This window comes from Magallana gigas, chromosome 7 (genome assembly GCF_963853765.1).
Source record: "Magallana gigas chromosome 7, xbMagGiga1.1, whole genome shotgun sequence".
NCBI classification, from domain to species: Eukaryota; Metazoa; Mollusca; class Bivalvia; order Ostreida; family Ostreidae; genus Magallana; species Magallana gigas.
In genome coordinates this window covers 10985668-11012911 of record NC_088859.1, presented here as the reverse complement: position 1 = coordinate 11012911, position 27244 = coordinate 10985668, and the positions used below count along the sequence as shown (strand labels likewise).

Below are 27244 nucleotides of genomic sequence, written 5' to 3'. Positions count from 1 at the left end.
CTGCCATTATAATGAGTTGTCTTCCTTGGCTCTCTGGTCTCAAGACAAATCCTTGGGTTGCTGTTTATCATGTGTCTTTACATTTTTTTTTTTGCTCTGGCTTTTTTTAGCTCACCTGAGCTGAAAGCTCAAGTGAGCTATTCTGATCACATTTTGTCCGTCGTCCGTCTGTCCGTCTGTCTGTCCGTCTGTCTGTCCGTCTGTAAACTTTTTACATTTTGAACTTCTTCTCTAAAACCGCTTATCCAATTTCAACCAAATTTGGCACAAAGCATCCTTATGTGAAGGCGAATATAAATTGCAAAAATAAAAGTCCGATCTGTATTCAAAGCGGAGAAAACCTTGAAACTGTAGAAAAAGGGGGGTGCATTTTTAAAAATCTTCTTCTCAAGAACTACTGATTCCAATTCAACGTAGTTTAGCATAAATTATCCTTATGGGAAGGAAAATATAAATTGCAAAAATTAAGTGCTAATTCTGTGTCAAATTTGAGTTATTACGAAAATAATAATAAAGGAAATGGGTGTTTCAATCAGTTTAATAGATTTGGGTTCGGCATCCGGTAATCCGGTAAAATGGGTAGGCAAGACTTGGTCTGGGCAAAACAAAGATTGGCAGATATTAATCTGCCAATCTCATTAAAATATCAGGATATTTGATGGACTAGTATATTTGTATTCGCTGTAAATATTGCTGCAAAATAATGCGTATTTGGAATTGACGATTGTCGATCTGCCTTGGCTTTTATTTTGCCACAGCCCGGGTTTGCATACCCATTTTACCTAGACTCGTATTCCATACATCTAAAACGAGGTTCTTTGTTTAAAGCAGCCATGACATTATAAGAAAAAGGGTCGATCTGACTATGATGAATTTGCTTGTTGTGCAACAGTTCGCGTATGAAGGGAAATTTTTGAAACATGCAAAATATATCGTTGCCGATTTTGTGAAGTAAATTGAGGCTAAATATTTCAATGCGTTGACAGTTTTCACACATGACGTTGGTGTTAGCTTGTTCCGATTTTCGTTTCGTTTTCATTATTTCTGCTTGTAACCTGGGAACAATCGTCTGTATTATTTCGTGATTTTTACGTATCAAATCAAACTTTGGTAAATCAAACATTTAACTGTTTACCTGCGCAAATTAAGCAAAATCTGATGTATCAAAAAATAATGAAATACAATTCATTCTACCGGTAATTCGATCGGCATTATCTTTTGCGTAATGGTAGATTAATGCAATAGGTTTTGTTGCGATGCTCGGCATTTTCTCGAGTTTATTCAATTTAAATAAAGTTTGACATTGCTGACGGAAATATGTAGGTATATACATGTATCTATATGATTCATTTCGAAAAAATAAATTGTGTTCTTTATTTGTTATAGTGAATGTTTCTAGTGTTTAATTGTTTTCAATTTCTATTTACTAACCATATTTGAGTGTTAAGCTTCAAATTATAAGCAAGATACAGAGATTTGCTCACAATTCTATGTTTGTACACAGATCTTAAAAACTAAAGATTAAAAAAGTAAAAAATTTGTCAATATTTATTGAGAAAATTTTCAAAGTCTGTTCGTTCAGAAACCAACTTTAACATCTTATTGTATTGTAAACTTAACATTTTTTCGTCATTATTACTCCTACTGTACATGTGATCCTTCACTGTGTTTGTGTACATTTGTATAAACTGATTTTGAACCTCAAATACCAGTGAACTGGTATTGAGTGAATAAAAGAATATAAAATCTTAGGCCATTCTTTTTTTCCATTTTAAATGCTGAATAGGAAATACCAAGTTAAAAATCATAAGCTGAATGTAATAAACTCGTGTGAACAATATATGAATCAAACCTAGGCGAACTGTGAGCTCTGTATCTTGCTTATAATTCTACAATTGACGCTGAAATTTTGGTTGAACATTAGAAAATCTCTATGAATTAGAGTATGTTAAATACTTGTACAAACAAAATAAAAGAATGATACTGTGAAATCATTAGATTTCGTGGTGGCTCATTTTTCGTGGAATTCTTGGGTACCTCTCATCCACGAAATAACATCCTTCACGAATTGATGAATTAGGGTAATAAAGTCATATTCCCTTTTGTAGATATATATGAAAACACGAAATTACGTCCTCACGAATCTGTAAAATTTAAGTCATCCACGAAAATTGGCCCCCACGAAATTTAATGATTCCACAGTATTCTGTATATATCTACTCTCCCTCTCTTTATACAATAAATAATGTGAAATCTACATCAATTTTGATAGTTTTTCAGACACGAGTAAATAAAAACGACATCTTTAAAACAGTTTCCATATTTCTGACACATTTCTGTTGCGGGGATAAAGTAATTATCGCTATTCCTAAGAATATCACAGCGGAAAATTATCCTGGTTTGTACGCGAAGTGAATAACAGTCATTTAATTATAATGGAGAAGACAAATAAAATTTTTGAATGTTTTTAATTTGAGAAATTGAGCACATTGAGGTACAATTTTCTTCTTCACATCTATACATGTAGGGTTTTTAAAATAAAAAACAATAACTATTTTTTTTTAAAACAATAACTAGTAAGTACTGAGTAGTTGATGAAAAAAATGTACCTATATGCACTCATATATTTTGATCGCTTTACAAAGTGGGGGGGGGGGGGGGGGGGGCAGAACGAAAAAAATAGGGATTTGGAAGTTAACAACTTAACAGTATACCTCTACCAAATGTTTAGTTTTATATCTTGCGTAGAATTTTCTTATTCTGGTAAAAAATAGTATTTCATGAAGGTACAATGTCAAAGATATATATATGTATACAAAAAACAGTGTAAAATTCGAATACTTTACAATATTTATTTTTTGTTTTTCTACCGAGGGACCATATGGCACAATATCTTTTGAACGCCCATTGTTGCTCAGGTGAGCGATGTGGCCCCATGGGCCTCTTGTTTTTTAATGTGGGGAATGAGTTGTTTTTTTTTGGGGGGGGGGGGGGTCAATTTAAAATGTTGGGAAGCATATTCAAAACACTTCTGAATATATATATCTAATAACTTTTAAAGTGTCATAAAGTGTACAGATATTACAGGGTCTTTAAGCTCTTCTCTCTCTTTGTTTCTGACAGAATGCTCCGGTCAATGTGAACGACTTTCTGAATGTGATGATGGCGGACCCTGGACCACAGTGTCTGATGTGGTTCCCTATACTCAGCAGGATGCCACAGGTCGAAAATGGTCAGTAATAACCCAATCATTGAATGATGGAGGGTGATTTTTTTTTTTGTTGGTCAAGACTTCTGTTTTTAAACATTATAGAAATAGTATTTAAGATTAAGAAAAAATTCAGCATCTTGTATTGAACATTTATATTATTACATAACAGTGTTCAAGATACTTGTATTTAGAATGGTTGAGTATTCATGGTAAACTCTTTGATCATCAACATAATGAAATAAAAACTAATGGATATTTTTCTCCAATTTCATAACACTAGATAAAAACTTGACAAGGTAAAAATTGAGTTTGCCTTTAAAATCAGAATATTGAGCTTTTTGAAATAAACCATTTTTTTGTTGTGCGTTTCAGTGTTTCATCCGGTGCAGTGTGAGGGATGTAACCGGGAATCCTTTATGGGATTCCGTTACAAGTGTCAGCGGTGCTGTAACTACCAACTGTGCCAAGACTGCTTCTGGCGGGGCCGCGCCTCCAGTAACCATAGCAACGACCATCCCATGAAGGAGTTCACTGTCTATGTAAGACTGCACTGCTTTCACGATGGGGATTGTGAGCTTCTAAAAAATGAGAATTTAAAGTTAGGCCAAAATAAATAAATGTTGTGTTTTTTATTCTAGACTACATGAGAATGAATATGCTCAGTTGGTAGGGGAAATGTTTTATTTCAAGGTGTTACATTTTATTTTTTGTTCAATCAGTGCTTGTTATATGGCCATTCGATAAGTATTTGGATATGCTGAACAAAGATAATTTGAGAAATTTGCTAATAATTCCTCTTTAAAAATTTTATCTTTTGAATATGTTTATTTCTGTTAAGTAGTATATTGCGAAGGTCTTCTTGTTCTTTGCATATATTTTTAATTTGTTTTTTTCTCACCTCTCAGAAATCTCCTGCAAAGCAGATTGGACATAACCTGAAGAAGACGTTTAAATGTGTGCCAAACAAATCAACGCAATCCAAGCTCCCACAATTTCCTGATACACCAGAAAAAACGATTGACCTCTCCTATATCATGTAAGTCAAGCTCTGCTTCTGAAAAGCTGCAATTTCCTTTTCTCAACCTTTTTCTAACTTTCATTTTTTTACTGCAGTTCAGTATTTCTTATCTTTATTTGACTTCGTCTACAGCAAATTTCTAATATTATGATTTTTAAGACTTTAATTTAAAGTTTGAGCTATTTTTTAATCTTTGATAAACTGTCTTGTTGAATAATTTCCATTATTTGAATATCAGGTGTTTAAACAGTGACCTGATTTTGATATATTGGTTTTGTTTCTCAACTTGTTTTAAAATTGAAAGCACTTACTCTTGAATTAACAGTTATTCAACATTTGTGTTATAATTATCAAACCTTTGACTTCTGTTGACTTTAAAGAATTAATTTGTCTTTAATTCTGAGCTTTGTGCACTTGCTTTATGGCTGGACACATTTTTCTTTCAGAAATCTCCCCTTTGAAGATGTCATGTCATTACTTAAGTACGTGTACAGTGTTGTACAGAAACCCTAATCTGAATATAAACATGTCATTTTCACGTCGTTACTAAATTGGGTATATGGTGTTGTTCAAAATTTTAGCCTCATTACAGGTGTAAAAGTGTCTTGATTACCGTAATAATCCTACAGTAGATGTACTATGTTGTTCAAAACTAAACTTTATTCCAAAAAAAAGTTGCCATGATTATTAATGTTTTTTTAATAGAAGCCAAATTTTAAAACTCTTGCATGTTTAACTATGTTGTACTTTTTGGTATAGTTTGAGAAATAATCCACTGAGATTTATAGCATAACATAATAGAATTGATTTATCTAACAGTCACATCAAAGATCAGTAACTCTGGAATCTTTATTTTACCGTCTATGAGGTCCATTGGAGGATAACAAAATGTACCACAAAATATATAATTAACTATATAAGCTCTAAATTGATCTTTTGAGAAGAACTTTAATATTGTGACTGTTGAGGATAACCTGTTCAGTCTTTGCACACACATTGGTAACATATGCTCTTATTTTGTTAAAGTCTGCATGAATTGTTTTCCTTTGCAAGATGTATACAGTATATATACCACTTTAATGTATCAATAATTGTATGCATGTCAATTGAGTGACTAAAATTGTAAAATAATTATATAGTTGTTAATCGTCAGGTAGTTGTAATTTTCAGTCTTTGCTTGTAAATTGGAAAATGAATTATATCATTCCATATAAAGAATAATTCCTCATCTAGTTTTTGTTTGGGCTGTTTTGATAAAAAAAAAAATCTCCGTTTTTGATATGTCAAATAAATATCAGAACTTCACAGACAACTAAGAATGCCAAGGTCACTTTAATGATTAGAAAATAAGACATATTTTGCCCTTGGAAAAGTCAACTGTTTTAGTTTGGTTAGAATGCAAAGAAGGAACTATCGTTGATTTACTCTCCATTTCTAGACCTCCTACTCCACTTCACCATAACCAGCCTCGAAATGGTTTCCATGACAACCTCATCAACCAGACCATCAATTCCTTGCAGCTGGAAGGGGAAATGGTGCAGAAAAGGTACGACCACAAGAACTCATAAAAACAATGGTACATACAAGGTATTGAAGAAAAAATCTGGCAGGTAGAATGCAACATTTTAGGCTTTGGTAAATGGTAATATCATCAAGTTTTATGAAAATGCACGTTGAAATGATATGAAAATTAAAATTAAGATATACTAAAACTATCTAATTAGGTCTAGTGAGGTAGATCAACTGAATATTTGTTAAAAGTAAGAGGTGAAATAAAGAATTTCTCAACATATTTTGATTCCAAACAATTACACTGTGGATTATTTTCTTTCATGGGGGCTAAACTTTTACAGATTTCAGTAAAGAAATGGGTACCCCTTATCCATAAACAAACATACCTAACGAATCATGAAACGGTCCTAATGTATTGTACATCAGAACAAATTAACATCCCAACAAACCCTTAAAAAAAATTATTTTCCAAAAATTTGGTTTCCACAAATATGAATTTTTCCACAGTATTAAAATTAATTACTTGTTATACATGTATTTCATTTGGAACTATCAGATTCCGACTGGAAGCATTTTGTTAGATATAATTTCTTGGTCATTGGAAGATTTCTTTGTTTAAAAAAACCCAGTTCATTAGAAGTCAAGTTTTACTGTTTGTAAATCATGTAAGGAAGAATTTATGATTTTTATGATTTTAGCCCTAGAAGGATCACAGCAAGTGTGGAGTCGATTCAGGTGGATGACGAGCACCGGCTGATTGCCCGCTACGCAGCGAGACTGGCGGCAGACGCGGAAAACACAGTAAGTTAAAGGTCAAATTTGATTGGTTACTGAAAGGTTGAGAGAGTTAGATTAGCTCACTGCTGGGAATGGATGTAAACAGAATAAGTATTGCAGGGAGTGTTCATTGATGGCTTGTTGGTAATTTAAAGAACAGGAAAACTTTACAATCTGTTTGGATGAAGGATAAAGTTTCCTGAGTCTTTTACCTATTTTTTCCTCAATGCAACTTTCCTTATTGTGTTTTTCTTGGCCCTTAGAATACAAATATACATAATTATAGGGATTAAAGTAAGTTTTTCATCATTTTAATGATGTATGTACATGTATATTGAAAACTAATTTTTGATATCATATGTATGATATACTTACTAGAATACAAGGCTCTATTATTTACTGTATTTATACATGTTCTGTAGTCTGCATTGTGGAAATTAAGATCTGCAAAAAGAAAGGTAAGTTTGTAATCCCCCCCCCCCCAAAAAAAAAAGAAAAGAAAGAAGAGTAATAAAGCTATTGAATTTTCAACTTGCATTAAAAATAGGAAACACCACTACAAATTAGACAGCAATGAATAGAAATAATAGGTTCTTCAAAATAAGTTTGTACTGTAGATTTCTTATTTTACTTGAACATCTGATTCAGCATTTCAAGTGTTTTGTATCAAATTGTGGGAATTTGAGATGGCAGGTGCCAAATTAAGTTATAATTTCATATAGTTCACAATTTTCAGAAAACTAATTGCAAGATTTTGAAATCCACAAGGGTCACTTCTTGCCATTTTACACAGATATTCATTGCATTTAATTAGGAATATACATTAGTTTTGCCAATCAACCAAATACTTATAATGATTTCTTAGACCTAATACTACATACATGAGATTGTTCCTTTGTTTATAACGTTGTAGATAACATTGTTGCTCCTTAAGGTGAGCTATAGTTTTAATAGTGAGACTCAGTAGAACTGGCTAGTGAGTGGACGGATGAGGGGGCACCTGCTCTACTGTCTGTCCTCTGTAGATCTGTGTTACACAGCTTCTTGTACTTCTCTCTCTCTCTCTCTCTCTCTCTCTGTACTCGGCTTCAGTAGTTGTGGACTTCCATGGTGGACTATCACTTATCTTGTAGTAGTTACGGTATGTGAAATGGAACTCCTCTTAGACTTGTGAGCTCAGTCTCTGTAATGATGGACTAAGCTTTCCTTTTGGTTGGACCTTTGTTCATTTGGACCTTTGTGTAGGTTATACACTGGAATTCTTATAGAGTATTTAGATACAGAGAATACACTGTTTTAGTTGCTGACCTGTAATTGGATTTCATTGGGTACATACACTTGTGTACAGTAGTATTTAGATATAGAGATTTCACCAATGTAAAGTTGAAGACTTGTTTGGTTTATACACTATGTAAACACCTTTTGTAGTTATGAGTTTATTGATGTTAGACTATAATTTTATTGTGAAATAAATATGATCCATGCACTACAAGTCCTACTTCATACTCACTTGTAATCAACTAAAATAGAATTGACTTCAGTATATACTGTATGCAGGATTATTTTCGCCCTGTACAATGTTCACCCTTCTACACTTGCACTATCGCCTCATCTTGAATTTGCCCAGACACAGTTGTGTTCAAAGAGAGATAATTTTAGACATTGGAATTCACCCAGTCTGAAATTCGTCCACTGACAATGAGGGCGAAATTAAGGGACAAAAATAAACTGATGGCGATTATTTGTCTGTATTTTTACATTTTTAACCCCTGTTACCATGGCAACAGGACCACATAGCAACAAATAAATGGAGTAAATGGCTTTTTTACTCATCTAAGTCTCTCAAATTGTAAATTATGAGGAAAATCTCCGACTATGCTTGACCACTGAATTTTGATTCTAACATAGAATTGATCTTTAGATAAAATATGTATAAGTGATAGAAGGCCCCTTGGACTGGTTCTGATGGCATAGCATTGCCTTTTTGTTGGTGCTGGTTAGAGGGGTAACCAATGCTGCGATTTAGAAAGGAACTTATGACGAAGTCATATACTAAATATTTTCAGTCTCGTTAAATGATTTTTAATAACCAAATTTATGTAAAATAATTAATCCACAAAGATTTTGATTTTCTTAATCAAATTTTATGACACAGGCATTAAATTAGAACATCGAGTAGGTAGTTTATGATTGAAAAAGCGTTCATTAATTTGGTTATAAGTTGTAAGTTCTTTTGTAAAATGCAGTCTGTACTTTCTAGAGGTCATAAAAGTTGTAACTTGGTTTCCATAGGTGGACCTTCAGAAAAATTATTAACAAAAACACAAAATTGGGCTCAGTAGGTATAATCATAGTGTTTGATATCAATGATGAGGAACTTTGGGTTTTGTTGTGAATTAGATCCGACCTCTGTCAAGTCTAAATTTATAGATTTAATTTGATTAGAAATGTACTAGCTGTCACCTAGATCTCGGCGTCTTCCCACTGTTTTTTGTCACATACATAACATTGTTAAACTACCACATAATTTGATTTACTCTAATGGTACATATGTTCCAGACAGTTATGAAAAACTGTGCCTCCCTGTCCTCCAATATGTATAATTATTGTTGATTTTGAGGACATCAAAAAGGTACTGTATGAGACATTAAGTGACACATAAACCAAGACAAATCAAATTTCTACCACTATCAAAGCCATGGCATTGCAGGAAATTCAATGAATGTTATAAAAAAGCCCAGCTCAAACCTCATTAAAATTTGTCTCCAGACTTTTTGTGAATCGTCTCATGTTCTGTCTGTCCAAAAACTGTGTCTATGAAATATGAATTATGTCAACATGTGCTACTTTTATTTCCAAGTTTGGTTTTTTTCTCTGTGACTTTTTATGAAAGTAAGTCTGTATTTGATATATTTCATGTGACATAAGAAATCGGTTGACTTGCCCTTTTGTATTAAATTCTTGGTATTAGAAATCTAGGATATTGAAGCAGTTTGATAGGATATGTTTTATGGCAAATGGGTTGTACTGACTCAGATGCGTGTATATTTTTACCCCGATTCTGGTGTTATTCTCTCCTTTGTCAACAATTATGGGGTATATATAATAGGTATAGATATTGGTTTTATATCTCAAGCTTGGAAATACATCTGATTATAGTTTGTCTTTGACTATATTATTGAACTTCTATTGAATAATATTTATTTATTTAGAAACTAAATCTTGACACTAATGTTCAAGGTCAAGGTCAGATGTAAATTGTTCAAGATATTCATCTCAAAGGTTAAGATTTAAACTATATGTTGAGTAAGTGACAAGATCAAAGGTCAACTCCAAAGTACAATCGTGTTACATTACTTTTGAGGCAGATTTTAAGAATAGAAGACGGTTCATCAGAACTTTGGATTACAATACTTTACATTGGTCATATATGGTGTTTCTGATTTACATTAATTTTCTCTTACAAAAGAGAGAAGAAACAATATATACAATAATAAAAAATATTATATTTGCCTCGTCTTTTGAAGCAGAAAAATCTCGTATTACAGAATATTGCGATAATTTCAATAAAGACAATAGCAGAAATATGATAGTCCATGATTGTTTTTTGCATATCAGATACTTTATATTGGCCACCTTGCATTTTCTGATCGATCTGTCCCCTGTTTGTCGGCTAATATTAATTGTGATTGATAAGGCCCATAAGCACATCTGAACCAGACTGCAGGACTTGGTCTATTCCAGGAAATATTGTCATTGCTATTCATGAATGGATCTATGCCTAATTCCCGAAAACACAACATGTTCTCTGCATTGCCATGGAAACAGATTGGAAAAGACAGAGTTTGACCATATTCTGCATCCATCAGAAATAATTTTTTTTTAAAAATATAGTCCTTGAATGAAAGCAAAATATACGGTGGTTTTATCAGTATATTTGGTGCACCAATTTTGTTTAGCAAAGCAACAAAATCAAAAGTAAATACATGCAAAGATATTGTGTTTGGAAAGCCATTGTCCACAAAGTCTCAAAGCCATAGATTTCACAAAATTGATGCCCCCAAAAATTAATGAAGCCACCCTATTGTAATCAGTTTCAACTGAAGCATATGTTCCCCTTTCTTGTTTGGATTTTTGTATCACTACTCTGTAGAGTTTAGAATATCTTTTGGTATCTAGGCAAAATTTGCATCATGTCCATTATCAATTGTGAATGATGTCTGTCTGTCTGCTAGCTCTGTTTCTTTATTTAAAGAGGCTGGGTGGTTGACAAATTAATTATCAGATGCATGTACAGAGCACTTCTGTCTTGGGGAAATAAATGTAGTCTAAAAATGGCCTTCATGACTACCAGCCCTCATTCTAAGCTTTGTCAAAAAAATCCTGAAAATTTCACCCGAGTGAAATTCGGTTTATTCCATCAATATCCTTTAACCTATATTGGTCAGACTCCCCTGCGGAGTGAGAGTATAAGTTATTTTGCCACGGCAATTAATCTGCTGTGTATCTATTTTCATTATCTGTGTAATGATGCTCTGTTCATCAAATTTATTGCCTAAAGCACATGTATTGGCAGAAAATTAGCAGCATAATGGAAGCTTGGTCTCAATAATGGATGTTGGTATTCACCCACAATTAGATTTTAATGCTCATAATGTAAAATGTGTGTTTTAAATTGAATATCAATATCTGCAGTGGGTTATAAAATTTGATGATACAGATTTGATTTTCGTTCACAATATGGTTTTTTAGATGGTGACATTCACGTGTTATCTTTCACCTATCCACCCACCTGACCTAATTAAAATCCTAACGGGACAGGCCCTTCAAACCAAGGCCATTAAAACAACAAGCCACTCGGAAAATGCTGCACTTTCACTCTCTAGGAATTGACATTTGCAGATCATGCATAAGTTCCCATTATACCTCAGCAACTTTCTAATCAATTTTTTTATCAGCCTAGTCTAAATCTGGATGATAGAATAATCATGTATAGTTCTGCCATCACTCCCAATAAAACTAAACTATAGTATTTGTATTGATTGGTTAATTTGTTTTTAATGAGCAGTATTATATGTATAACCATATTTCGTTATTTTAGCCAGGATTATAAGACAACTCAGGTGATGTAGTTTTTGAACATACCAATCCCAACTTGTAAAAGTAAAAACAACTGACATACCAAACCCACATAACTACTATCACAGTCATTTATATGCTGGCTCCAGGGTTGGAGGAAACAAAGGTTAAAGGTCATATCTTGGGTCATAACCCCTGTGTGGGATACTATGGTGCCAGTTACCATTAATCCTATAAATCCTAATGTAAAAATGATTCCTTCTAATTAAATCTATTTAGGAAAGGAACATCAGTGTGTTGAAAGTGATATTTCATGTTATTAAAAAACTTGTCTCCGAGACAACAACTGCATTATGAGACATGCATGGATATTAATATAAGGTCCCCCAACCATAACTGGAGTTAATTTCTGAATTGAACAGTGTTGTCAATTTTGTATAAAGCTTGTATGAGCATTATTTCAGCAGTAGCTGTGCTGTGTGTGACCCAACAGGGCTGTGGTCATGGCCTCATTAGCTGCTTCCCTGTTGTATGAATCAGCCTCCTTTCCCTGGAGATTCCCCTTCCGCAAAGATCTTCATGTGCAGGGACAATTCCTGTGTCATCTCCAGCCATAATTTGCATGACTTTCTTCCTTTTTGACAGGAAAAGTCATGATTTCAATTACACACCATTGGCTTTGGTACTCCCTAATGCTCATAAATTTTGAAATTGTTATTTCAGAGAGGGGGAGGGGGGTTATTTCATTGAAATGAATGGTTTTTGTTGCAAAAGTGTTTAAAAGGCTCAAGTTTGATTGTCAGTTTAAGTGATTTTTATGTGCAGCTCCATGAAGAGCTATTTCATGTTTTTTGTCGTGACAAGTTTGGTTCCTCTGTAATACTCCTTCATGGCACAAGACGGTGGTGGTTTGACAGTCATCTAAATACAAAATACATGTATAGGCTTAGCATGTAATTCACAAATAAAAGCAGTGCTGCAGGTGGAAGCTATTTGTCATTTTGGGCTAAACAACTTGTTTTCATGCATCAAAAAATTGTTTTCATAACAATGTTCAATTTCATATAAACCTGTTTAAGGAATTTTAAGCAGATATTTTTAATTCCTGTTTTGTTCACAGAACATTGCGTCACATTAAATAAGTTTGACTAAATTTAGCTCTCTGCAAAAAATTGCTTAAAAATTATGGAAATTGAAAATTCATGCTATAACATTATACACTTTAAAGCTGTGATCAAATAGGACATAATGCTCTGATAATACTGTACCCAATATGGCAGTGCGAGATCCAAAGAAGCAAGACTCCTGCAGAAGATCTTTTATTACTTCAATGCACGTTTTTTGGAGACTTACTGTAAGTGCAGAATAGCAAGGGTGCATTAGACAATCATATGCCATAAATACTCAGGAAAGATTCTGTCAACACAGCAAAGCTCTTTTAGAACAAGCACAGATATAGCAAAATCTCAGATATAGCAAAGTGTTGTGGAGTCCCAGGCAAGATCCTTAAAAAATCAGCAAAATTTAAAGATATTAATGAACTTGGTTATAAAGAATTTAATAAGGATAAAGCAAACCTGTATTATTTTAAAACTTGTATACTTATTTACACAATTGACAAAAATTGTTTTTCTTTACATATTAATCTTTCAATTTTCCATTTGATTTCTAAGAAAAGATTTCATTTTATGCTTGATAAACTAAAGTAGTAGTCTTTAGCTAGAGAATATTTAGCAAATGCACTATACCCATTATTACAAATTCATAATACAGATACAACGAATTACAGATGTAGCAAAGTAAATCCACTGGTCTTTAGAACTTCGCTATAACATACTTTTACAGTATGATTGTAATATTCTCTGAAGTCATGAAAAGTAAAATTCAGAATGTCAGAAAATCAAATGAAATTTATTTCAGTTCCTTTAATTTTAAATTCTTAGTGTTGAAGGTACTTTGATGACTTGAAAGCTGAAAAAATTAAAATTGTGTCATGGAAACTCCTAGCATCGGGAACAGTGGGCATTTCCTGTCTTTACATGACATGGCGTTTGGTGTCTGAGCCAGCAGATTTTTCATATGCTATGGTGAACATATTTTATGGCTGTCAATACAGACAACAGCTGCTCTGTCATCTGCAAACTTGAGCGTGATTTAAACTGTTGGACATGTTAAAGATCAATTATCTCTTGGTGCGCTGTTTTTTGGTTTTTTTGTGTGGTCGTTATTCTGGGTGATTGCTGCTCTTGAAATGAACGGAACCGATAATGGTATCGGAGAGCAAACAAGGAAGAGTATGACTAATTTAATTTTTTGTTTTACGTAAGCTATTTTAATCAACAGTTTCTATCATTAGCATAAAGTGCTACTTTGCAAAAGAACTGTTTGATGTAATATGTGTAAAGTCACTGGAACTTTGTAAGTGAAGTCTTGGCTGTTAAAGATAAAATTCTGTGATGAGCTTACAACCATTTTCTCTGTGATTTGAGAGCATTGGGACTCTCTCATAGAAGTTAGGCTTTAAGTCTGGGTCATCATTGCTCATGAATCATAGATCCCCCCCATGCACTGCACAAACAAGTCTTTGAATCCTTGGGCAGACTTCAGTTCAAACAGTCATACACACAATGGGTATTTATTATAGGAACAGGAAACTTTGTTCTTGAGGCTATATATGTATATATAATCATAAAAACTTCTTAACCAATCATGTAACTATTCAGCTGTTAAGTGTAAATGAAAGCTACAGACAAATTATGTGACTATTTAAGATAAACTTCATGTTTGTCAGAAAGTGAAATAAATAATGTCAGCTTATTAACACATATTTTATGGTGTCCTAATCCATTGGTTTATACATGGTAAAGTAATGCTGACATAATCAAAAATTCATTAGCAATAAAGCAGGCCATTAAATGAGGAAAAAATGGATTGATGTGGATTTAGCTCCCAGACAGTAAATGATGACAGTCCTGCAAAGCCTCGACAGAATAATTATTTTGTGCGATTTTTTTTCATTACCGAATGATAATGTAAATTAAAATAGGAGCCATAGAGTGGAAAACATATCTGCTTACTGATAAGAGGAACATAATCTGTCATCTTTACAAAGTATTTGAGAGCTAGTGTTTAAATCTGAGAATTTTTATAATTTTTTTTTTGGGGGGGGGGGGGGGGTAGTTGCAATTCATCATATATTGCAAACAGTGCCAATCACTGGTTTAGCCTCTGTCACTGTATCTTCTACACAATGTACAAATTTGATACTAATTCTGCCTTTTGACTGGCAATGATTTCTATAGATTGTTTCTAGATTGGGTTCATATTAAATTTTTAGTTTGTTCTGCCTGAAGATGTGTTAGTCTCCTCTGACAGACTCATTAAACATTAGATTGCACACTCAAGTTTCTAATACATGTATTGTGATAATGAACATTAAAACCGCAGTCCCTTCCTTCTAGTACCAAACCTCTCACAGTATGAAAACAAATAGCTAATATCATCATCATACGACTCAAAATAAAATGTTTATTTCATGGTGTGCTTCATCTTCTACCGATTAAAACATATTTTTATTGAATGGTGCATCATCAACATGGTGTGTTTTAGTGGTTTGATCAGGGTGTTTCTAATGGAGGAATCGAGTTGCCTATGTTACATAACCAGATAACAAATTAGCATGGTACAGCATTAACTGATATACTGATGGGGCAGGACTTTGTTTTCATTATGCATTTATGATTGGCTATTCAGTTTCATCAATAGTTAATGAATGGAATCTACTTTTTTTGATCCCAGAAAATTGATCCCTTCATTTATATACACATGGATCAAGTGTGGAGGAAGGGGAAAGAGGGAAAGAGAGGAAAAAAAGATTTTTGTTGTGTAAAACAAACAGATGAACAAAGAGACCCACAGCGAGGTTGTGTGATGTTTGGGCAGCCTTTATTTTGTGTTTATTCAGTCTTTGCCTGGAATTCCCATGATCATCAAACTCCTGGATATAATACACCGGGGATTACACTCAATACTTCACACATTTTGACATCAGAGCTCAGAACTCTACATTTTTCTGATATTGGTAAATTTATACAAGTATACCCCTGAGCTTTTGACAGGAAAATGTCACAGTCCAATATTTTATCCTCTCTCTCTGTTTCATTCTGTTGACTTAGTACCGGCAATTATGCATGTCATTTAAAGACAAGAGCAGAGAATTGCCCTGAATAGCCAATAGTGTTTTGCAAGGGAAGATGAGATAGAGAGGACTGAACGTTGTGCTGAATAAGGCTTTTGCAGTGGGATATAGGGGAGAGACTGAGAAAGAACTTGCGATATTCTCTTTCTATATATGTATAGATTACCACTACAGCTTGTGGCAGCTCTTTAAGTAGAGTCTGTGTGACAACCAGGAGCAGTTATACTATCAGCTCTTATTTCTGTGGGGTATGGGCAAACCATTCCGTGGGATGGAGAGATACCACTAACAAAGTGTTAGAGGATACTCGCCTAGAAAAAACTCATAGATCCATATTGATGTTTAACATCAAATGCACAATATGTCAAGAGGATATAATAATCCATCAATATTTTAGTGTTTAACTAGCGCTGGGCACTGCACCCAGTTTTTATAATGACAATTTATGATGAGATGATAGATTAAGTGCTGACATTTTGTGGAGATTTTTAGGAGAAAAAGCAAAACGCAATCCACCTTACAGTGTTTCCTAGTCGTTAATAAATCGGTAATCATGAAAACCTTTTTCCAAAAAATTCGTCGGAGTAAATCTCAGCATAGCGTGAAAAGGAATCGTAATCCCGTCATGGTAGTAAGTATTTAATACATTCTCGTTTGTTTTCACAGGGTATATAAAAATATCTAGTATGTTTAATTTACAAAGCTATTGTGTATTGAAACAGATAATCAATGTTTTGTTCAATTTGTACAGGGAAGTAAGTTGACTGGAATCGCAGCTTATAAACAATTTAGACTTCATCAATGGGAGCTTAATTGTTTTCTATGAATTGAGCTTGTACATTATCATACATCAATTATAATTTTTATTTTCTTCCGATGTGAATTTTTGAATTTTTTCCAAAAATCATTCAGTGTTTTGATTATCAGTATATCCTGTACTCTAACATATGTAATAATATGTGTGGTATGTTCCCAAGCTGCATTCAATTTGATTTATATTATAAGTATTGGTGCCTTCTAGGTACACTGTTTTTAGTCATATTTGTCAACTTCTTTAAAAATTCATATGCAGACAGTGTCACCCGAGGGACACAGAGAGTTTTGGGCTATCCATCTTTTTATTTATCCATCTATTCTTCTTTCCATCCATCATGTCAGTCTGCTAGACTAGAAATTTATAACTTCTTAATTTCTTGAACTTGAATATAGTGTCTAGGTGTGTTTGATTTAACTCAATAATTAAATGGTACAAAAGTTAATTGCCACCTTTATTTAATGAAAGATAAGGTTCTTAATACATTTTTTTCAAGGAAGTTAATTTTTTATTCTAGGGAATTGCAATAAATAAATGTCTGTTGACATTACAGTACTGTTGAATCTTAATTCTCCCATTATGAGAATGACTGTGAATTGAATTTTATGAAACATCAGTTACGATTTACAGAAGCAAAGCTAATATGACTGTTTGAAAAGGTACAATCGCTCCTTATAATGAAAATCATAATTTTACTTTAATTAATTAGGTTTTCTTTGTACAGAAATACATAAAACTTTTGCCACAATTTTTGCGTTTTTTAAAACAACTTTATTTCATAAAAAAGTGAACTAATTACTAGAAAAATTCTGCTTGTTAATAGCTGCACTCTGTTTCCCAAAGGAAAAACCTGAAGAAAATTGGATATATTTCTCTCATTCTGATGTGATTGGATAGCAAATATGGTGTCATTTTTTTATGTCACACACTGCAGATGAGTACATATAATTGAGAAAATGGATAAAAGAATATCTCATATCAACTTTTATAAATTTATAAGCAAAAAAATTCAAACCCAACTGAAACACATTTAGAATTGTTGTTTGATGAGGGTTGAAACTGGCTGTTATCTTAGGTTATACATTCAATGTAGTCTGATTCCTGCAATGAATCCATATGAGCTTTAGGTTTGGTGTTTTGTACAATTCCATGGTACAAAATGTGGACTGCTTTATAATCTTAAGGCCAGTAAATCATTTAGTACCAGTCCCTTTATAAGATAGATAATATATGAATATGTTACACTTTTGCATTGGATAAATAGGAAAGGGAAAAAACCAACTGCAGTGTTTCATACTTGCTTTATTTTGAATTTGCCATGAAACTGTTTGCATTTGTTATAAACTTGTAGCAAAGTAAATCAGTTCTGACATCACTGTATAGAACCACTATAACCAAGTTTTACTGTTTTATTTATTATCTGTTATAGTTACATGAATATATTTAATTTCTTGAATTGGATTTTTTATGCATATTTTTTTTTCTTTTAAGGCTAGAAGTCCAACAGAGCTAAACTTCAGCTTAGATACTAACAAAGCCCAGAGAGAGCTAATATCCCAGCTAGAGGCCAAAAACAGGTAAATTGGTTTGTCCATCAAATTATATTTTACCCAATACCATTTAATGTTTAACTTACCGGGTAACAATAATCATACTTAAGTTTAATGTAAAACTCTCCTATGATTGTTTTATTCTGAGCCCTTACTGGCCCTTAGCCCCTAACAAACTAAATGGTTATCATAAATCTATAGTAAATAACTGTAAAATGTTGAACTATTGACTTTGTGGAAGTATTCGATAGTATCAGAGTCTAGAGTTCAGCCAGATATCCCGAGTCCCTATGAGGACCCAGTGATTGTGTACACTTAATTAATTATTTGATCTATTACCATAATTGTTCATGGACTGCATTGTAGAAAAAAAAATCTGTTTGCTTGGCTCTATTCATAATCATGCATGATTACAAATTGAAATCAAATAAATCACACTGCAAGTCTGCAACAATAGCCATACTTTTGGAAGCTGAACATGGTAGTCTGAACTTTTTAAATACATTTTGTTCTCCTGCAGTATCTAATCAGAAATTAAGAAAGAACGAAGGTTTAAAATTATAAAAATCTCCATGCAGACTTCTTATTGTTCCAACTTACCACAATTATTGGAGTGGTGCCGTTTGATAAAACTCATTTAAGCAAATATCATTGCATGTGCTGAAAATTCTTAATCATGACTTTAATGTCAGAAAGTTATATTATTGTAGAAAGAAGCATCAAAGTTAGATATCTGACACTTTTATTGCTATTTTATTGAGGACTGTGAAAACTGTATGAATTAAAATGATACAGTTGTAAAAATTAGTGAGGTATTTGACAAGTTCTTGGTTTTCTGTCAAAGTGTTCACCAGTGTTGACCGAGAATCAGCTATGGCTGTCCTAGGGGAGCCCCAGGAAACGGGACCCCACAAAGAAACTGGCAGAAACAGCATGAGTTTGGTCACCATCAATTACATTAGCAGTTCTGTAATAAGTCAATTTGTCATCAAGTTTTATGCCCTTAAGAGTGTCATAAACCTAGACTGGTGTCAAACAATGGTCTCAGACATCTATCCCAGCATCCCTTGTGGTTTTTGCCTAATTCAATTCATTATGGAGGCTTAGGCCGACTTATTTACTTAGTACAGACATTTTTAAAAATTTTATTCAATCAGACCTGCTGATCTTTACTATTTTCAAATGAATTTTTTTGCAGTGTCTCTTGTTCATAAATTAGCTATTACCCGGTGTCATATAATATTTTGAACCCCGCGATATATTGAACCCGGGTTCAAAATATCGCTGCGATATATTGAACCCCCCCCATAAAATATTGAACCCAGGTTCAATATTTTATGGCCACAATATTTTGAACCCCCCTCTATTTTTCATTGGTATTGGAGAGGGGGTTCAAAATATTATGGCTGCGATATATTGAACCCCCTACCTTTTTCCAATTCCCATTGGATAGGGGGTTCAAAATATTATGGCCGCGATATTTTGAACCCCCCTTTTTTTTTTCATTGCTATTGGAGAGGGGGTTCAAAATATTATGGCTGCGATATTTTGAACCCCCCTCTATTTTTCCAATTCCCATTGGAGAGGGGGTTCAAAATATTATGGCCGCGATATTTTGAACCCCCCTCTATTTTTCAATGCTATTGGAGAGGGGGTTCAAAATATTATGGCTGCGATATGTTGAACCCCCTACCTTTTTCCAATTCCCATTGGATAGGGGGTTCAAAATATTATGGCCGCGATATTTTGAACCCCCCTCTATTTTTCATTGGTATTGGAAAGGGGGTTCAAAATATTATGGCCACAATATTTTGAACCCCCTCTATTTTTCCAATTCCCATTGGAGAGGGGGTTCAAAATATTATGGCCGCGATATTTTGAACCCCCTACTGTTTCCAATTTCCTTTGGAGAGGGGGTTCAAAATATTATGGCTGCGATATATTGAACCCCCTACCTATTTCCAATTCCATTTGGAGAGGGGGTTCAAAATATTATGGCTGCAATATATTGAACCCCCTACCTTTTTCCCATTCCCATTGGAGAGGGGGTTCAAAATATTATGGCTGCGATATTTTGAACCCCCTACCGTTTCCAATTCCCATTGGATAGGGGGTTCAAAATATTTAATATTTTGAACCCCCTATCCAATGGGAATATTTGAACCCCTTCTCCAATAGCAATGAAAAATTAAGGGGGGTTCAAATTATCGCGGCCATAATATTTTGAACCCCCTCTCCAATAGCAATAAAAAATGGAGGGGGGTTCAAAATATCGCAGCCATAATTTATATTTTGACTCCCCTCTCCAAAGGGAATTGGAAATAGGTAGGGGGTTCAATATATCGCAGCCATAATATTTTGAACCCCCTCTTCAAAGGGAATATTTGAACCCCTTCTCCAATAGCAATGAAAAATTGAGGGGGGTTCAAATTATCACGGCCATAATATTTTGAACCCCCTCTCCAAAGGAAATTGGAAACAGTAGGGGGTTCAATATATCGCAGCCGTAATATTTTGAACCCCCTCTCCAAAAGGAATTGAAAACAATAATATTTTGAACCCCCTCTCCAATAGCAAAAAAAAATGGAGGGAGATTCAAAATATCGCAGCCATAATATTTTGAACCCCCTCTCCAATAGCAATAAAAAATGGAGGGGGGTTCAAAATATCGCAGCCATAATATTTTGAACCCCCTCTCCAAAGGAAATTGGAAACAGTAGGGGGTTCAATATATCGCAGCCATAATATTTTGAACCCCCTCTCCAAAGGAAATTGGAAACAGGTGGGGGTTCAATATATCGCAGCCATAATATTTTGAACCCCCTCTCCAAAGGAAATTGGAAACAGTAGGGGGTTCAATATATTGCAGCCATAATATTTTGAACCCCCTCTCCGATGGAAATAGGTAGGGGGTTCAATATATCGCGGCCATAATATTTTGAACCCCCTCTCCAATAGGAATTGGAAATAGGTAGGGGGTTCAATATATCGCAGCCATAATATTTTGAACCCCCTCTCCAAAGGAAATTGGAAACAGTAGGGGGTTCAATATATCGCAGCCATAATATTTTGAACCCCCTCTCCAAAGGAAATTGGAAACAGTAGGGGGTTCCATATATCGCAGCCATAATATTTTGAACCCCCTCTCCAATAGCAATAAAAAATGGAGGGGGGTTCAAAATATCGCAGCCATAATATTTTGAACCCCCTCTCCGATGGAAATTGGAAATAGGTAGGGGGTTCAATATATCGCAGCCGTAATATTTTGAACCCCCTCTCCAAAAGGAATTGGAAACAATAATATTTTGAACCCCCTCTCCAATAGCAAAAAAAAATGGAGGGAGATTCAAAATATTGCAGCCATAATATTTTGAACCCCCTCTCCGATGGAAATTGGAAATAGGTAGGGGGTTCAATATATCGCGGCCATAATATTTTGAACCCCCTCTCCAATAGGAATTGGAAATAGGTAGGGGGTTCAATATATCGCAGCCATAATATTTTGAACCCCCTCTTCAAAGGGAATATTTGAACCCCTTCTCCAATAGCAATGAAAAATTGAGGGGGGTTCAAATTATCACGGCCATAATATTTTGAACCCCCTCTCCAAAGGAAATTGGAAACAGTAGGGGGTTCAATATATTGCAGCCATAATATTTTGAACCCCCTCTCCAATAGCAATAAAAAATGGAGGGGGGTTCAAAATATCGCAGCCATAATATTTTGAACCCCCTCCCCAAAGGGAATTGGAAATAGGTAGGGGGTTCAATATATCGCAGCCATAATATTTTGAACCCCCCTCTCCAATAGCAATAAAAAATGGAGGGGGGTTCAAAATATCGCAGCCATAATATTTTGAACCCCCTCCCCAAAGGGAATTGGAAATAGGTAGGGGGTTCAATATATCGCAGCCATAATATTTTGAACCCCCTCTCCAAGAGCAATGAAAATTCGAGAGGGTTTCAAAATATCGCGACCATAATATTTTGAACCCGGGGTTCAATATTTTATGGGGGGGTTCAATATATCGCAGCGATATTTTGAACCCGGGTTCATAATATCGCATAATATATTGAACCCGGGTTCAATATTTCGCGGTATCAAAATATTATATGACACCGGTATGTTTCCAGAGTAACAATACAGAACCTAATTTGTGCAAATATGTTTTGTAACTTTATGACCTAGTATTCACCAGGGTTGATCTCAATTGATTCTCAGGTCTATCGCTTGTCCTCCAGAATGGTGTTTGCAGATCTTATGAAGGAATAATTTTCATTTTATTCTTAATTTTATATTAATTTTAAACTTACTGTTTTCCTTTTTCTTATTTAAAAATTCTTGAAAAAACCCATATGTGACAGAATTTTTATAAAGTGCAAATCTGACGTACATGTTTAGTGAATTAATATTCTAGAGGTAACTTGGGTAGTGAATAGGAAAAAAGGAATACGATTGGCAGTGCCAAAGAAACTGCAAGACTTAGTACTCAGCACAAGACACAGGGACCAAGCAAGAATGAGCAAGACTTAGTACTCAGCACAAGACACAGGGACCAAAACCTTGAATGGATTTTATCTAAAAAGCTTTGCAATGCAATTTTTTTAACCTATGACATAACAAGGCAGAAAAAGGCATCCGGCTTCTATGAGCAAAGGTCGACAGATAGATGTCATTGAAATCATTTGATGATGTGGAAGAAATCCCCTCCTTCCTTTGACCATGACAGCTTCTTTAGGGACCTGGAATACAGGAGTTTATTGCCTGTTTATTGGAATCAGAAATGGTCAGCCAGGAAGCAATCAACTGGGGACAGAATATAGATGAACGGAGATGTGCTTTATTGCAAGTTGGAAACAATTTATGACAACTTCTATTAATAGGAGTAGCCACCTTACAACCTCTCCTATGCAAGAAGGAATTGTCTTGGACATTTTTATTTCCTCTTGTAAGCATCCACAAGATTGATTCTAGCAATGAATCAAAAGAGAGTAGTGAAAAAAGGGAGATCAAGCCCCTGACTTTGAATTTAATTATATAGCAGGTTAAAATTGATTATCTTGGTATCTCCTGTACTATGATATGAAATTTTACTTTGAAACTTAAAATTCACTTTTAATATTTCACTTTCTTACGGTAGACCTATGTCCATTGCAAACAACATTATTTACTCTCAAATGGAAAAAAAAAGCATCAGTTTTTGTAATCTACTTCTTGTCTTTTTACCATTGACTCATTTGTAATTAACATCAAACCATTGGCTCTGATGAATATAAAGTTTATACCTTTACTGTCAACATATATCAATTGGCTCTCAAATAAGAGAAAAACTAAAACATTTTGCTATCAACATCTAACCATTGGCTCTCCTATGAAAATAAAGACTAAACCTTTGCTATAAAGATTTAGCTATTGGCTTCCAGGTTGACAAGAACACCAGTCATTTGTTAATACATCTAACAATTATTTTCCAATTGGAATAGAACAGTATGTCCTTTCCGGTGACATAGGACACGTGAGTCTTATTGACTGATTACTGTCTCACCAGCTTAATGGGAGAATAATCCATCGCATATGCTATCTTTGTGGTGAAGACATGTCATAAGTAGCACCAGTAGGGTGGTAGAGACAATCAGAGATTATAAAAGTGCTAAGGAAGGTACCGGTAATCTCAGGTATCTAAATTGATTGCTTCAGTCTCTCAAGTCTTAGAGATGAATTAGCGAGCTTAGAGCAAAAAATATGTGTTTATTTTTTCTGTCCGTAGGTACGGAAGTTATTTTTGTTTTAAAAGTTGGGTAAAAAAAAACTTACTAAAATATGAAACCATATTGATATCTGCAAACAGTTGGATTGCAAAAGAGATGATGCTCAAATTATAAAAAAAGATGATCTATATTAATTGAGTTTATACTTTTTTAAAAGTTGGTCAAAAACAAAGTGAACATTTACAGAAGAAAGCTTAGGTTCTGCATTATTTCAGTATATATCTACTGATTGTATGTGTGTACTCTATGATGGATTTAAAGTTTAGCTATGTAAAGTAATTCATTTTTCATGGTCACCACTTTTGCATCCAAACTCTAGATCAAACTGATCTCAATGTTCTGCACAGATTATTTTCATATATATCCCTGGAATATTTTGAAATTGTCATTTGTATTTGTAAAAATGATTTTCTGATCTTAGAGTCTGATCATCAGTATTTAAAAGAATTGTGTCTCTGGAACTGAACTTAATTTTAAAAAGAAATTTTGTATCAACTGAAAATAATGCATAGCGTGTCAAGTTTCTTTGCATGAAATTTTTGTGTGAAAAGCATACCAGGGTAATTTCAGTGAAATGACTGCTTTTAAAACAAACTAACACTCCATTATAATTGAATCAATACTGCTTTGCTAGAAGATCCATTAGATAGTGTATATTTAGCCAATTTTTAAGGAGAAAATTTCAAACAGTTCTATAGATAGGAAAATTACACAGATTGGCACCTTCATGTTCATCGGATTACTGGACTGATAAATCGTGATCAGCAATATTACTTCAAATGCATTCAATGCTATAATCAGAAAGATCAACTAATATGCCATTTTCTTCTTATATTTCAAAAGAATTATTAAAATTTTGTTAAACTTTTGTAGATAACATCTCAGAAAAGGATTTCAAATTTGGACATACAATGGTTTTAAGAGATACATCATAAATTGGGGTTTTTAAGTGTGTTGCAAAGTTGCAAATTAGAGTGAATCTGTATGAAAAGATTTATTATAATATTTGCATTGGTCATTTTTGGTGTTTTCAAAAGTTTATAACTTAGTACACTGTCAACAACTGTCAGTGACATAATTTTTATGTGGTACGGTGGCTTAATAAGATTTGTTTACCCTCTGAATATGTAATCTTGAACTGGACTTTAACCCTCATTTCTCTGTCTTTGTTAGGGAGATCATGAGAGAAATCCACAGACTCCGATCGGAACAAGAGGCACACGCTCGCAGTACAGAGAGTGCTGAGTATAACCCGACCTTGCTGGCTGAACTCCGGCAACTCAGGCAGCGAAAAGATGAGCTGGAGTCCAGAATGTCGGCGCTACAGGATAGCAGAAAGGAACTTATGGTGCAGCTCGAGGGGCTCATGAAACTGCTGAAGGTAGAGGATGAAGAGGTTGAGAATTCTTTTGCTGTAGATAACTGTGTCTTTTGTTAAAGAAAAAACAAACAAACAAAACTGAATTTGTTTGCTTGGTGCTGGTTTGGAAGATTGGAAGATACCTACAGGTTAAGTTAAATGGGAAAGGAGGAATAAAGTTACTGAAGGATAAAGTCACTGGATGGGTTAGGGTCTACTGATGTCGATTATTTGTTTGTTTGTGAACAGGTTGAGAATAACTGGAGGTTTAATTTTTTCGAAAAAGGGGTGAGACTGCCTCAGGTTAAGGTTACAGTGGGGTAAGGGGTCTACTGCTATAGTCTGTAGATAATTGGTACTGTAAATTCCTTAATTTACGCGAGTACTTAATTCCGCGATTCCGCTATTTTGTATCAAATCGCAAGAATTTAAAATCGTGATCACCAAAATTTTGTTACAATTTGCTATAGTTTTTTACTGTTTGAAAAATAAATGCGAGACTTTAAAATCCGCGAAGGTTGCTTCTCGGGATTTTACGCGGAAATTAATTCCTCGCTTTTGATTAGGAATCTACAGTATGTGTATGGGGGGGGATAAGTGGAAAACAGTTGAAAGTTATGGTTACTAAGGAGGAATGATAAAATTACTGAAGATATTGTTTGTCTTTGACTGAGGGGGTGAATCTTTTTATAATTGTGAAGAGGTGGATCAGAAGGATTTGTCCAGAACATTATAATTGTGAAGAGGTGGGTCAGATGATGTGTCCAGGACAGGTACATGAGACGGTGAAAATGCTCATAAACAGGAGTCAATCATAATTATTCCTTTGAAGAAAAAAAACTAGAATATAGGGTTAGAAAGAATTAAGAACTAAAAAAAAAAATAGAACACATAGTAAGTAATTATTTCAGTTGCAAAAAAGGATATTCATTTATTGTAAGTGACAAACTTCTTCATTGGTTTTTTATTCTAGTCAGTTTTTCATAACTGATGATGTTTCAGGTTTTACCTCAGATTGTAGTGTTTGGGTAGGCTAAGTATTGAGTTGTTCTAGGAGGTTATCAATGTGTTGGAGGCTTATATTACTGGGTGTTGGAGGCTTATATTACTGGGTGTTGGAGGCTTATATTACTGGGTGTTGGAGGCTTATATTACTGGGTGTTGGAGGCTTATATTACTGGGTGTTGGAGGCTTATATTACTGGGTGTTGGAGGCTTATATTACTGGGTGTTTGAAGCTTATATTACTGGGTGATTAATGACGACATTACCAGGAACTGGCTACAGATCTCACAATACTGACCGACACTTCCGTCATATTTAAAAGATGGATGAGCGAATCAATTAACTTGGGACTTCTCTGTAACAAGACCCTACCACTACCACCACCATCTATAGGAGTAGGTCATGTTACAATACCCTACCACCACCACCACCATCTATAGGAGTAGGTCATGTAACATGACCCTACCATACAATACCCTACCACCACCACCACCATCTATAGGAGTAGGTCATGTAACAAGACCCTACTACTACCACCACCATCTATAGGAGTAGGCCATGTAACATGACCCTACCATACAATACCCTACCACCACCAACACCATCTATAGGAGTAGGTCATGTAACAAGACCCTACTACTACCACCACCATCTATAGGAGTAGGTCATGTAACACGACCCTACCACTACCACCACCATCTATAGGAGTAGGTCATGTAACAAGACCCTACTACTACCACCACCATCTATAGGAGTAGGTCATGTAACACGACCCTACCATACAATACCCTACCACCACCACCACCATCTATAGGAGTAGGTCATGTTACAATACCCTACCACCACCACCACCATCTATAGGAGTAGGTCATGTAACATGACCCTACTACTACCACCACCATCTATAGGAGTAGGTCATGTAACATGACCCTACCATACAATACCCTACCACC

General features: G+C 34.5%; 1 protein-coding gene across 10 annotated transcripts in view; it reads left to right on the top strand.

Annotated features, from left to right (window-relative positions):
- Window positions 1-27244, top strand: part of LOC105341695 (dystrobrevin beta) — a 57567-nt gene that overhangs the window by 18284 nt on the left and 12039 nt on the right. For 6 of the 10 annotated variants that reach the window (XM_066066711.1, XM_034455836.2, XM_034455834.2 and 3 more), the window contains 10 exons: window positions 3124-3232; window positions 3584-3750; window positions 4117-4247; window positions 4676-4711; window positions 5668-5775; window positions 6440-6542; window positions 6941-6976; window positions 7432-7452; window positions 18101-18186; window positions 25101-25308. In XM_066066711.1, the coding sequence (XP_065922783.1) occupies window positions 3124-3232; window positions 3584-3750; window positions 4117-4247; window positions 4676-4711; window positions 5668-5775; window positions 6440-6542; window positions 6941-6976; window positions 7432-7452; window positions 18101-18186; window positions 25101-25308 (1005 nt within the window). The remainder of the gene's footprint in view (window positions 1-3123; window positions 3233-3583; window positions 3751-4116; window positions 4248-4675; window positions 4712-5667; window positions 5776-6439; window positions 6543-6940; window positions 6977-7431; window positions 7453-18100; window positions 18187-25100; window positions 25309-27244) is intronic. The other 4 variants (XM_066066713.1, XM_034455838.2, XM_066066712.1 and 1 more) reach the window with 3 other exon arrangements.